The sequence below is a fragment of the Scleropages formosus genome, chromosome 18, assembly GCF_900964775.1.
Source record: "Scleropages formosus chromosome 18, fSclFor1.1, whole genome shotgun sequence".
NCBI lineage: Eukaryota > Metazoa > Chordata > Actinopteri > Osteoglossiformes > Osteoglossidae > Scleropages > Scleropages formosus.
This window is the reverse complement of record NC_041823.1, coordinates 18063346-18077890: the sequence shown is the minus strand read 5'-3', so window position 1 is coordinate 18077890 and position 14545 is coordinate 18063346. Positions and strand designations below refer to the sequence as shown.

The 14545-nt window shown below is 42.8% G+C and overlaps 2 protein-coding genes across 4 annotated transcripts in view; both read right to left on the bottom strand.

Annotated features, from left to right (window-relative positions):
* The window catches only part of adamtsl4 (ADAMTS-like 4), a 39331-nt gene extending 32954 nt beyond the window's left edge, over window positions 1-6377 (bottom strand). Inside the window, exon 1 of one of the 2 annotated variants that reach the window (XM_029246014.1) lies at window positions 6336-6377. The gene's annotated coding sequence lies outside the window, so the exon portion shown is untranslated. The remainder of the gene's footprint in view (window positions 1-6335) is intronic. The other variant, XM_018737774.2, reaches the window with a different exon arrangement.
* tars2 (threonyl-tRNA synthetase 2, mitochondrial) lies at window positions 256-14405 on the bottom strand. Of its 2 annotated transcripts, none has more exons than XM_018737458.2 (18): window positions 14331-14405; window positions 9862-10037; window positions 9153-9267; window positions 7892-8013; window positions 7255-7363; window positions 6238-6302; window positions 5771-5849; window positions 5538-5681; window positions 5165-5263; window positions 4755-4921; window positions 3865-4027; window positions 2977-3114; window positions 2550-2627; window positions 1877-1977; window positions 1627-1728; window positions 1418-1490; window positions 1055-1169; window positions 256-947 (listed from the first exon to the last, which is right to left on the bottom strand). In XM_018737458.2, the coding sequence occupies exons 1-18, from the start codon at window positions 14370-14372 to the stop codon at window positions 805-807; spliced, it is 2031 nt and encodes a 676-aa protein (XP_018592974.1). In that variant the 5' UTR covers window positions 14373-14405; the 3' UTR covers window positions 256-804. The 2 variants fall into 2 exon arrangements, with proteins under 2 accessions (XP_018592974.1, XP_018592965.1); XM_018737449.2 differs by lacking the exon at window positions 14331-14405 and adding an exon at window positions 10566-11106.
* Window positions 14406-14545: the final 140 nt, after the last annotated feature.

The window sequence follows — 14545 nt, the reverse complement described above, 5'->3', positions numbered from 1 at the left end:
TACCGTCTACAGAATATATGTCACACTAAAAGGCTTTATGAAAACCATACAAAAATGGGTAAGGCACATACTCCTTGACTCAAACTACAAAAACTACTTTTTTAAAAGACGTAACGACGTAAGAGTTCTATATAAGAAGCAGGTGATTACCGATAAAAGAAAGAAACATCTTCGCAGACTTGAATGAAGGTCTGTTTAATATTAAAAATAAACAAGTCAGATTAATATTCAACACCTCATAATTATTCCATCAGAAGATACAGAAGCAAAAATTAAACACAGGGTAACTAGTCACAATTTTGCCATTACTTAAATTGCAGAGTCATATTAAGCAGCTGTGTAAGTTTGTACAAATACAAGGTACAAGTTTGGTCTGCGCAAACGTTGGAGTACAGGTGATCAGCGTCAATAGCTACCATCTTCATCTGAAGTTGACCGAAGCCTACTAGGCCCAACAATTTTTTACTGTTAACCTGGATAATGCTCTGCACCAGTGCTATACCATTATAGGCCAATCACAAGTGCTACTGGTACAGCCGTCAGTGCTGGAAACAGTGTTCTCAATGTGTTATGATTGTGTCAGCAGTGTCACCTGTGTCTCAATCCTGACAATACAAGTATTTGGGCAGTATATCGTTCCAAACTTTAACTATACTTCACGTTCATATGTACATATGTACGCATGTTACTGCTGTGGGTGACAGAGTACACTCACTCGTGACTACCTATGCGTGACATGGCGATGTAAGCCTTGGGATGATTGTGGCATAATGTTAAGCAGGTCTTTCACAGGTTGTGCCTTTTTCAGAAATTCTCTTCGTTGCTCCTTGTAGCTTTGAGCTCCTGGAGCGATGTGAGCACCTCTTGGACACCCCTCTGTCCCAGCTGTTTTCCTCCCCTCGTCCGCACGCTCACCGTTTCGCTTGCCTGCTCCTTCTCTCCCACCACTGCCACCCAGTAAGGCAAAGGGAAGGAAATGGATGCACTGAAGTAAAACAGACAAAATACACCTGTCTACTGCTCCTCCCACATTACACTCTACTGTCTTTCTTACCAAGTATGTAGTTGTACTGTGCCAGCTGTGCAGAACGTATCTTCTTATTTAAGGTTGCGCCATGATCCAAGTCTACGTCAACCATGAAGTCACTCTCCTTGAACCTTCTCACCACCTTAAGATTACAAGTAAGAAGAGGCACATGTCCACAAGGTATATTACCAGATACTTGAGGGAGCAAGAGAGAGAGAACCTGAGTATGTATTTGCAGTAAATCACTGTTTTACCAGATCATGCAAGAGAAGTGAGGTTTACACAGAGCCTAAATACTGTGTCTGCTGCAAGATCTGGCATAAGCATGTGGGCACCCATAAACCCAAACACACACACACACACACATATATATGTATCTTATGGGCTAACCTGTTGTGCATAGTCCTCCATCTGATTAGAGACAGGAATCACCATTATCTGAGCTGGGGAGAGCCATAGGGGCCTGTGAGATGGGCAAGCACAAAGTGGGGACAGGACAGTAAGGGGTCAATACATTACTTCTTATTTATATCAACACCAATAAATAGAACAACACTGCTGACCTCCATATGCAAACAAAATTATCACACACTTCTCACCATTTTCCTCCAAAGTTCTCAGCCAGGATAGCTATCATCCGTTCCACAGATCCCAATACAGCTCTGTGGATCATTACTGGTCTGTACATCTCTCCATCCGCACTAGGTGCAAGCCACATATTGATTAAAGACAGGCATAAAGCTTACTTATACAACTGAATAACTACAGATAATAGAATATTTTTGGAAATGATAAAATTCATAGTACTAAGTGTAAGCAATATGATCAGGATTTGGGTTTCTGACTAACCCAACATATTGAAGGTTGAATCTGATTGGGAGCTGGAAGTCCAGCTGGATAGTAGCACACTGGTGTTGTCGACCAGTGGCATCACGGATCTGGATGTCGACCTGTGTCAAGGCAGGATAACAATGACTACAACAGAAACTCACACCCCCTGCTCATCCTACTTCTACTAGCCTAGACCCATGAAGCCTCTGGATGTTACTTTACTGCTTCAAGATGGAAGCAGTGCTTTCGTACCAAAGCAGAAGACTTAACAGTTCAGAGCTACAAAGTGTCTACCACCTTATCTGTACCAATCCCTTCAGTCCGTCCAACCAATAACACTCTTTATGGCTTAAAAGGTCCTTCTCCTCTGTATCTCTACCTCCATTCTTAATGAGACCCCCTCTCACCCCAGTGTATGGTGGTAAACTTTGAATAGTGCTCTTACTCACTTTGGGAATAGAATGTAATAAAGTGGGGGTCAGGAGAGGAACTGCAGATGACTTTTCTTTTGTGAAGTCATTTTTCTCTAAATCCTGTTTCCTTATGGTCACTGTACCAATGACTGCAGAACCTATTTTTGGGTCCTTTCAAATCCATCCAATCCAATCCGATTTCAGCTCCAGTCACATTGTAAACATGGCAGTGTCACCAAGCTTAAACAATGTTGAGGAAACACCCCCCCTTCATCCACCTTGGGCCCGTAGAATGCCCCATCCCCTGCGTTGACCTCCCACTGCTCTCCAAACTGCTGCAGGCTTCTCTCCAGTTGCTGGGTCACATGGAAAAAAGAAAGAAAAAGTGTGAAAAAGACAAATGACAAAAAAGGCTAGAGACAGGGTCAATTATGTGCATATCATCATGGCTGCATTCTTCCTGTGAAATCCTAATTCCCTTTCTTTCTTTTGAAGGAATGCAAATCTAGAGATTGACAGAATGACACAGAAGCATGCTGACTAAATGGCCTGATGCCCACAGGCAGGCAGGCTGAAACAGCTAAGACGCGTCAGCTCTTGCTGGTTTATGGCCCACACGGCATGCCTGCTGCTCTTATCTCACCAAGTCATAGGGCTGGATGTGTCAGGATCAGGTAACCCCACCCCCTGACCTCTATTCATCACCTGCTCTGCGCTATCCCACAGGGAGTGGTCACCCAGGAAGGGGGTGGGTCGCGTGGACAGCAAACAGCGGAAAGAGAACCCAAACACCTTGTACACACTGCGCACAAACTCCAGACAGGAAGTGATCTCCTCCTCCAGCTGCAGGGGGGTGAAATTGCACAGTCACAAATGCATATTCCAAAGTGATAATGTAATGGAAAACACAGTTGCACCACCATAATTCTCATGAACAAGGAATTTCAATATTTTGTTCCACTCATTTTCCTTCACTGACAAAATTACATCTTACATTTATACAGCCAAATATTTTCATTAAGTAATTAATGTTACAACAATAGAAGTAAAAAGATGTGGCAACAAACTTTAAGCCAGTAACTGACCACCATGCTACCAGTATAACTTATTCCCCAGAAAAAAGCCAGGGATGACAAAACTAACACTTAAAAAGGAATGAAAAATGTGGAAGAGGCCAGAAATAAATACATGTACATGTTCTTTACAAGGTCGGCATGTGGTAAGGCCATTTCAACTAACCGATGGGTCATGGTACAAAAATGAAGGGGGAGAGAGAAACTCCGGGGCATTTAAGGACTTACTAGGAAGGACAACCTGTAAAAGAATTTCCTTACATGGCCATCTGTCATTTAATTACATGGAGAGAAAATAAACAGTGAATATTATGAAGAGCCAAAATTACAGCCACTGATCAATGCGGAACTGAGGAGGGAGATCCTCCCTACTTATCTCTTTTTTCTGAGTGCAACACACAGAGTCCATCCTGATTCACTGATGCACTCGGAAGTAAATAAAGGTGCAGTCAGGGCAGAAGGAGTGACAAGTGGATGGCACAGAGGATTGAAAATGCGGTTGGGGTGGAGAGGGCCGCACCTGCTGGGAGGTACAAAAGATGTGGGCGTCGTCCTGGCAGAAGCGGCGGACCCTGGTAAGGCCGGTGAGTGCTCCCGAGTGCTCATTGCGGTGGAGGGCTCCAAAGTCAGCCCATCGCAGGGGCAGCTCCCGCCACGAGCGCGGTCTCTGCTCAAACATCACACTGGGGGGGAGAAAACATGTGAGACCGCACAGGCAAGAGTCATTCTCATCTCTTCCGCATCCTCAATTTTAAATTAGAAACACAATAATAATAAATGACAATAATTTGTACATTACATCACTTTTTTTTTACACAAAGCAACCCACAACTCTTTCCATTTTATACAGGTGGATTAGTCAAACTTGAGAGAGAGAGCAACAACACCTCAGTGGGGAGTACTAGTGTCTCACAGCACCTGGGCTGTGCATTGGGACATATGCTTGAATCCAGTTACGCATGTGTGGCATTTAGATGTTCTCCCAGTGTTCATGTGGCTTCTTCCAGGTGCTCTGGCTTTCTCCCACAGTCCAAAGACGTGTTTCAGGCAAACTTAACTAAATCACCCTGTCATGTGTGTATGTGGGAGTGAGAAAGTGTCACATTGCTCTTGTGTTCAGATGAGTAAATGATAGCAGGGAGTGTAGTGTATCTATCGTAGTAAGTCACCTTGTGCAAAGCCAAGGACTACCCAATAATTAATATAACTTAATAAAACTGCCACTGGACTAGAGAAATACATTTTTTAGGACAGGCATTGATTAATCGTATGTTTTTGTCAGTTTAACATTTCTGACAAACAAGAAGCAATGCAACAGTCAACAGTGAAAAGAATCAAATCGCAGTCACGCAGCATTAAACCATGTGAGTGCACGATAACAAGCTTTTCAGCATCATCAAATACTCTCACCAGTGGGCAGGGCAGTTCATAGGCTTGAGGGCATAAGTGTGAGGGTGACACTGCACCAGGAACATGTTCTCGCTATAGTGCTCCCAGTGTCCTGAGCGCTCCCACAGTGCCGTGCTGTAGAGCGTAGGGGTCACGACTTCACTGAAGCCACGCTTCTTGTACTCACTCTAGGAGGAGTGGAGAAAAACGGAAGTAGGAAGGACAGGTCAAAGACAGGAAGGAGGAGGACAAGGCCATAAAAGAGGGGTCACGGAAGGAAACATGGGTAGAACAACAGATACAGAGATGTAAGGTTAAAGTTACATGCCTTGAAAACTATTTTGAAAGGAGAATCCCTTCTGGCTAAAGCAAGTCTGTCTGAGTGTGGAAGTATGTGTGTTGTGCTGTATATGTGACTGATATGCCTTTACCTTGATGAAATCTGTGAGAACATTGTAGATGTGTGCTCCTTTTGGAAAGAAGAAGCAGCTGCCGGGACTCACAGCGTTGAAGAAAAACAGCTCCTGGTCCTAACAGGTACACAGACACAAAATATCAAAGGAAAGCAACATGAAACAATCAAATGTGATTATGACATTGGCACAGTTACTAGTGATAAATACTGTTTCAGCACTGTAACATACACAAAACACACACACCTCTGCACAGCGAAAGATCCATGAAGAAATCCTTCACAATATGCCTATTGCTTACAAATACATGAAGTATAGTTACAACACAGTTAACTACTACTTTATTGTAGACGGGATGAAATTTTTTAAATGACATTTTAAGGATGTTCACCTTGCCGATGCGTCTGTGGTCCTTGCGACGGGCCTCCTCCTGCTCCTTCTCCCACTCTTCGCGCTCCCTGAGGCCGGGGAAGGACACTCCCAGCATTCGCATTACGCTAACCGGGGCTAGGTCACTCACAGCCACTGGTGAGACCTGAACAAAGTTGGGGTCCAACAGAAACATGTGCACATGGAATCTTATGAAGACCTTGAACAAAAATGTGGGATGACTCCCTGACTGACCTGCAGCATCTTGAAGCTCTGAAGAAACCCTGAGTGAGGAAGAAGAGGACCACTGCTGAAGCCCACGGTGTCACCAAATCTAGGAAGACAGATGAGGGACAGAGGCTGATGGAACAAGCTGGTCCCCCTTAGCCAATGGCAAAAGTTACAGGGCATTCAGAAAGTATTCAGAGCCCTTCGCTTAGCATAAGGCTGCAACATAAACAAATATGAAAAAAGAGGTCTGAATACTTTCTAAAATGCATTGTGTGTGCTCCCAGCAGACGTTCCGTATCCTAGCAGGTGTGACATTACTCGACATACCAACAGGACACAAACTGAAGATGTGCAAGAGGAAAGTTTACAGCTGAATAGAGCAATGTGAAACAGAGCCGTGTGAGTTTCTGTGGTGCACGTGTGAGGTTTTGAACAGCTGCGTGTCATATTGTGTACTGTAATAAACACTGAGGTGTGCTATAGGGACAGACCTGTACGCAGTTACTAAGGGACCAGTCATACGCCCTTCAGTCATCTGTAGCCTCAGCTTATTGTCCTGCAGAATCAACAAAGACTACTATTAGAAGACCACACACACACACACACACACACACACACACACACACACACACTTACTTTCCAGAACCGCTTGTCCCATACGGGGTCGCGGGGAACCGGAGCCTACCCGGCAACACAGGGCGTAAGGCCAGAGGGGGAGGGGACACACCCAGGACGGGACGCCAGTCCGTCGCAAGGCACCCCAAGCGGGACTCGAACCCCAGACCCACTGGAGAGCAGGACCCGGTCCAACCCGCTGCGCCACCGCACCCCCTATCTATTAGAAGACTATTAAAGAAAGAAAAAAAAAAAAAAAAAATACACACCTCCAAAGAAAACACAACATATCTCAAATCTCAAAAATAACAAAATTCCACACAGAACAGGGCCTGGATTGCTTTTGAACAGTGAGTCCAACACATAGCCATGCTATCCAAAGCCCTGCCCATCAAATGTTTTGCCAAATGTGGCTTATAAGTGCAACACCTCCATCTAGTGGTGTTACAGCCTTGGTCCAAAGGCCTGTAATATTGTGTGTGTGGACATGTGTCCCTCTCTCCATTCACAGGTGGAGCTGTGGTAGCAGTCAGTCTAAATAACCCTGTGTTGCAGTCCAGTCCTAGACTGGCTGTAACAAGTGACTAGACTTGGCCATCTACCCAGCTGACTCAAGACTGAATTTGGAACCAGTCTGGTAGGAGTGTGGGTGAAGGCATTAGACTGATGCTTTGAACAGAGAGTTATGTAAGGTACAATAAATCTGCATATGCACAAATGCCAATAATATAACTGTATACTATGAACATGTCTCTTCCCACAGGAAAAGTTATCATGGAGAGAGAGAGAGAGAGACACACACACACACACACACACACACACACACACACAAACTACAGACATAGGGAGAGACAAAAACAGCACAAACGCATAGAAAGAACAAGAGACCAAACCTTTAACAGCTCCTTCAACTCCTGGGCACTGATCTGCAATTTGCTGAACGGCAGACTGAGCGCGGCCATTTGGTTGCACTTCTCCTCTACCTCGTCCAGAGAAAGGGGGCTGAAATGGAAAACACTGCAGTGATTTCCTTCTTTTATCATAACAACAGATTTTTGTCAGTTGCACGTCAACAAAAGGAAATGTATGGTGTGAATAAGTTTATATAACTAATTCACACCCAAAAAATACATATGTATTTTGGATCAGGTCAGACTGATTTTAAAATAATTCTAGGTTTGCAAAGTACAATACTTTTTTAAAAAAAGCTAGAGGGATTTCATCTGAGAATAAAATTAGCACCATAATTTAAATCCCAGAATGGAACACCCAAGAGACTTAATAAAAACAATAAATACAGATAATGCTTTGATTAAAAACTAAAGCGTAATACTTTGGATCGCCACTTTAGGCATAAAAGTTGAGTAGGTCAACTGAGCCTAGGCAGGCATCAAAACTAATGATTGGGGGGGGTGAAAGGAATGCTCAGTTCATATTCATTTCTCCAAGTAAGAACTGTAACTTGCAATCCTGAAAGAGGTCCACTCCAGCCATATATACACAGTCCACTGCCAACAAAATACCACTCACCTCCCATGTAGCTGGTAGTCACAGTAGAACCCAGTGTCAGAAGTACCGGCCCAGCACACCTCTGCACCATAATGCCCTGCGAGCACCCCCTCCAGGACACAAGCCCCAGACCTCCACACCACCTAAGAGGCCAGAGGGGGAATCAAGGGAAGACATGATAATGTAGTGGTTAGTATCATCCCCCTGCACAACAAAGACACAGGTTTGAATCCCACCTCCATGTACTACCCATGATCAAGATACTTTACTCTGCATTGCTTCACTAAAAATAACCCAGCTATATAAAAGGTTAAATCATATTTAAGTAGTTTAGTACAGAAACCTAACATTTTCAGCTGTTTTGGAGAAAAGTGTCAGAGCAACAACAAAATGACCTAACTAGCATGAGTGCCAGTACTAAAAGACCACATATGAACACTCGGTCACAAAGTCAATCTGGCTTGCAGACAGCGCAAACAAAATGTGTCGGAGAAAGGCGTAATCAACAGCAGACGTGCTTTAAATAAAATAAAATTGCTCATCATGTGTGATCAAAAGCATTTTGCAAACAGAAATAACTAAAATACACATTTCTACTCAGAATATAGCTGCCAGTATTTCTTCCGTTAATAAAATTAGGCAATGTTGTATTATTTCCACAATGAATTTTTGTCCTCAGAGGAACTCAGAGCAGTTCTGAATCTGCCAAAAGGAACACGGCAGCAAAAGGAGCTCCTCTGATTAACCTGTTGCTAACTTTGCCTTCTTTACATGCTGTGAATCAGCTGTCACTATGTGAGTACTATGTATTGATAGCAATCACAGAGACCGCACAACTGAAAAGAAGGAAACAAAAAGGCACCTTGTATAATGAAATTCATTTTCTGCAACTGAAAATTAATTGAGGCCATGTGTTATGAACAGGCCAGCGGAAGACCCTTGATGACTTCCCACCAATCTCCAACACAAGGGGTGAATGACACAACCCAGACTGGGTCCGTGATCCGAGCTAGGTGAAATGCACCTATGACAACTGGGCTTCAAGATATATCATTTCCATGTCATACAACAACAAACGTGTACCTAAATAGACAAAAAAGGAAGAGAAAAAAAGTTGGAAGGCTTCAATGAATGGATACAATGTAATACAGTATCAGCTACAAATAAATTATTGGGGGAAAAAACATTTTAGAAACCAAACAACAAGCAGTTTTATAGTCAGGATGCTTGCTAACTAATGGAAAAGCTATTTGTAAGGGAAATTTAATGTGCAACTTCCTACCTGCTTGCCCTCTGTGCTGTCAAATCCAAGAAAGTGCAGCTCACAGTCTGCCTCTAAAGGGCGCACCAGCTCCCAGAGTTCTCCATTCACTTTGCTAACCACTGCCCCTTTGATCCTGTTAACACATAAGATTCAATAATTGCCAACAGTAAGAGTATATACTGAGTAAAATACACACACACATCAGAAACCGCTTGTCCCACGCGGGGTCGCAGGGAACCGGAGCCTAACCCAGAAACAGAGGGCGTAGGGCTGGAGGGTGAGGGGACACACCCAGGACGGGATGCCAGTCTGTTGCAAGGCACCCCAAGCGGGACTCGAACCCCACACCCACCGGAGAGCAGGACCCGATCAAACCCACTGCGCCACCGCACCCCCCACCAAGTAAAATAGCACTACATCTTTACATTAAAGCAGAAAAGAAACGTTTCAAGGCTATTATTAAAACATAGGATCCAGTCGTAGGCTAAGTGGACCTTACAAGGCAGAAAATTGCAAAACACGTTTGTAAGGACAAACTGAATTGAATGCAGCTTTAGAGCTGTATACCAGTTCTTGGATTTTAAAGAAAGTAACTTTTAGTTTTAAAATTTAACAGCATCTCTGATCGACAGACATTTACCACTACTCCTTTAATACCACGCATCAGACCATACCATACATATTTTGAACATTATTCCCGTGTACTACGTTGTTTCTCAGGCGTTACCGCGCTTTCTGTGCAATGGCAAGAGGCGTAGTGACTCCAGTCGTCCCCTTCAAAGTCCTGCCATCCTGCAGCCAAACGCTGAGCCCGTGCGCCTTCACCTCTGTCCCTTGCCTTTCCCGCTGCTCCCTGAGGGACTCAAAGTACCGCAGGTGCTCCAGAGACCTGGACGCTTGAGTCTAAGGAAGGAATGAAAAGCAAGGAAGATGGAAAAGAGACAGAAGAAATGGACAAGATGGGGGAGTGGAACCAGGAAAAGGGGGAACAAAAAAAACAACAACAAAAAATGTAAGTCCCCAATAATATAACAAATTGTTACACTGGAATAGCATAGACTAAACTAGCTGTTATTCTGCAATCGTACTTTATACGTAAAACGAGAATAAAACACTAAATAAACAAAAACCACTGACTCTTACTGTCCACGATTCTAGTCCAAGCAGAATCAATTAAGGCAGCTTCACATGTGTAAATGATAGTATGGGGCTTACAACATCCCCAGGGGAGGGGGGGAGAAGAGAAAAAAAAAAGAAAAAAAAAAAAAAGATATAAATACCTGCTTATAAGACCGTGTCTGAATAATCCTTATGAAAGCGAAATTCAAATTACCAATACAATTCAATGACAGCAAGCCAAGTTCTCAAAAGAACTGACTGAGTTGCTCGTCAGTGAGTGAGTCAGGCTTAACACACGGTGATACAACTCACCTTACAATACCTCCTACAAAATGGCAGCACTACACATGAGCTCGTTCGATACGAGAACCAGCTTTTAAACGCCGTTACTGACATTTCGACTGCAACAGTACTAACACCCTCACTACATTTATTCCTGTTGTCCCTCCACTACTGCGCCGCCATGACACCGGAATCACAAGCGCTAAACCCAGCTAAGATCTGATTGGCTAACGGAGGATGGGCGGAGACATAGCTCATAATATAAAAAGCACCCCACTACGCCAACATCACATTTGCGCAGTAACTGCAGACGTTCGCGTTATCGAGGCCGTTATATAAGACTGCAAGCAGTAAATGTGAGCGATAGTCGTGCAAATGTGATGTTTCCAAACTGTGACCGTTTAAGCGCTAGCACAGTTTTAGCTTTGCTTCTTTACAGCGATTGGACAGCCCTCCGTCTGTGGCAGTACGATCGAATGAAGGCGCACCTCGAGCGGGGCGAGGAGAGCCGCAGTTCAACGGCAGCGAGCGGTTCCTCGCGGCGGCGGTCGAGTACAGAAGGTGTCCCTTAGTCAGTGCCGCACAAATGACTGAGGCCAACGTGAAATACAGAATCGCTGGACTGCCGTCGCCTGGAGATGCTTTAAAATAAGCTTTTAAAAGGTGGAGACGATCTTGAAGACACCACAGATATTTTTCTAGCTGTCAATTCTCATTTCCAAGCTGATCAAGTCTTTGTTCATTAGAATCCCCGACTCTGGTTACTACTGTAATCTGTTAATGATTTTACACCGCTCTCCTCATCGGGTACTTGGGGGGGGGGGGAAATAATAAAAAAAATCTAGCAGAACACAACTAACCGCTGCAAACGACGGCTCTCTTGGAGACAGTCAAAGAAAAGCATTTCCCCAATGATTAAAAAAAAAAAAAAAAAAAGACTCGAAAATACGGAAAATGGTCACTCGGGGTCCTCTGGCGGCAAATAAGAGGGCACGTGGAGGGCACGTGAAGGGCACAGTTCGGGAGGGGCTGCGCTGCGCTGGGGGGCGGTGAACGTATTTCACTCACTGTCTACGCAGATCGAGCACACAGCGCTCCATGTGCGAAAGGCCGTGTTCCCCCCCCCCCTTGCCACTGTAGCGCCTAGTTATCGATTATCCCTGCAGACCCCGCGCTCACATGCAGTCGTGCTCTCAAGGGAAGGAGACTGGTAGCGCAGGCTGCTCTAAAACAGCGTTAAATTTCTTCCATCTAAATAACAGTTTTGAGGGTGAGGAAAGCTGTGCTGACAGACCCTCACATTTGTCCTCTAAAATATTTGTCCAGGTCTCTTTATAACAAGGATTTCTGCTTAATGGAGGTATTATTCAAAAATTAACTTGTAAGTCAGTATGACTTGTGTAATTTGTACATTTTATATGTAAACTGTAGCCTCCGGGAGTATTTAAAAAGAGCAGTGGGAGAGACAAGGGCCCAAGGTACAAGCATGGTACAGCAATGTGTCTGTAAGGCTCGGACCGCAGCACACCCAACTGTACAGTGTAAACATGTACAGTGTAAACCCCTGTCCTATAGCACCTGTCAGTCCACTGCTCATAGTCATTCGTTCACACTGCTGCGTACATCATTGTGATTCCACTGAAACAGACAAATGAAAAGTTTGATCTGGAGTGTGTATAATAGACACTTCTGGAAAATTCTGGACTTGTATGATAGGGCTTGACATGATATTACCCACTCTTTTGAATATGGAAATATTACACACTTAAATCCAATCAACTTGAATCATACTTTGTTTTAGGTGCCCCAAATACCTGCCTGCAAGATGTTACAAGTGCTTACATTTCAGGTTTATCATGCATTTAACGCATAAAACGTGCAAAAAATAAATTTAAAACACAAACCAAGAAATCTTAAAATAGGCATCATTTGAAAAATGCATTTGAGTGACATATTGGTGCATAAATAATCCATTGCCTCATCTACATCTCAAACTCAAGAAAAGAGGAGGTGCAGAAATTGCGGGGGGGAGGGATTTCAATAGTACCGGAGCCAAAGATGAACTACAAGAAGCCTACCATCACAAAATATTTTAGCTCATCCTGGCCAACAAACTAAAAATTGCTGATTTATTAAAATGATAAACATTTTCTAGCAAAATATTGTTAGATGCTAGCTGTCACACCTTATATATTTTCATCTTTAAAAATTCAGAATTTCATCACAATTAACCAGACTGAAGTGCAGTAGAGAACACAATGTATAGTCACAGTAAAAATATGACCAAAGATATGAAACAACCTCAATGCAATACATGTATAATTAAGATTGTATTACTACAAAAAAAAAATCAGTTTTTACTAATCACTGTAGAAATAGTTACGTCTTAGTTCGACTGTCAAATACCACACAGAGTATGCATGTCAGTAAGCCGAGTTACATTTCAGTTCGGACTGCTTTTAGCTTCTTTATTTTCAAAGTTCAGACTGAAATTTGTTAGGACTGATTCAGGAATTTATTTCTGAGAAGGTGAAAGAGTGATAGTAGACATTTAAGTGAGAATATGAAAAGACTAAAGAGAGCTGAACAAGAAGAATCAAGAAAGTGGCGAGACCCAAAACAAAAATAAAAGTGAAACAAAGATCATGAAGATAATAAACAGCCCACTGCAGAGAAACAGAACTACATGTTGCACAGCCTGAAATCTGCCATTTACAGAGTAAACACTGTAGTTTTACTCAGACCTACACACATCTTCTCCAAGCTTTAGTAAAATATGACAAAAGGGGGGAGGGGGAAAAAAAAAAGAAAAAAACAACCCACAATACCAGCAACAAACCTTTGAGAGAAAAAAAAAAAAACAAAAAGTCATAACATTCATAGAAATACCCATCAGGATAATCATGATAGTATCCATAGCTGTAAATAAAGTACCTTCCCTTGGTAGTTTTCAAACTCTGGTTTTTATTAAAGTCAGTACATATAAAAACCTTAAGAGCTGGAAACGCCTTCAGTCTGAAAGCACCCTCTACGTACTAGTCTCAATTCCCTCTTATTTTTGTTTGCTGGTTTTATTCCAACCCTCAACATTACGTTGTTACTTGCCACTAATGCCGTTTGTTCTCCTTCATTGACATAGCTAAACATCTATCTCTCGGAACCAAGAGATGGTGACAGAGCAGATGTGAAGTATGATTATACTATGTACAGCTTGAGCAAATTTCTGCTCCTCTGGTGGATTTGCTTTTAAACTAATGCTTCACAATTACAACAGTAACAACAGATATACTAGCAAAGATTCTATTTCTTTTGTCTTCAGCTAGACAACAAATGCAGACAATTGAAGTAAATAGCAATAACAACCTACTCTTTCAATCTATACATTTAAGAAGTATAAAATGTATAGAAGGAAATGCACTATATACAAAAAATATACAGTCATGACATCAGGGGAACTGAAGTGCACTGGGGCTAGGGTTGATAAAACCCAAATAAGTTTAAAATGTTGAATTTGCTGTCTTTTATTTTTTAAATAAAAAGATGGGTTGTGAATTGTTCATAATGAGAACAAACAAACCTAAGAACACACGACTTACTGCTTGACAGACACACTCAAAATTAATTAGTCAAGCACACAACTCTGTTGAGGGGCTGAAGGACAAGAAAACAACTTGCAATTTAACTTCTTCAGTTGGATCCCACAAACCCATTCTAGTTCCACACACTCTGTGACTGAATGAGTCGTAATAGCCTCTGCCTGAAATATAACATGGGGAGGGAAAATGAAGTAACCACCTTTTCCTTTTCTTTCCATCTCCTCCTAGTGGACGCTTCCATAAATTCCTTTTGAATTCTTCAGTTCAAAGAAGCAGGAGTACATGGATTCCCCAGGTCCTGGAGTTGGAGCGGGGCAGGGCATTTGTTTGTTTATTAATTATGCAGAGCTACCGTATATATAGCATTTGGCTGACAGTGAATGCTGTGCTAACTACTTATGTAGCACTGAGCCA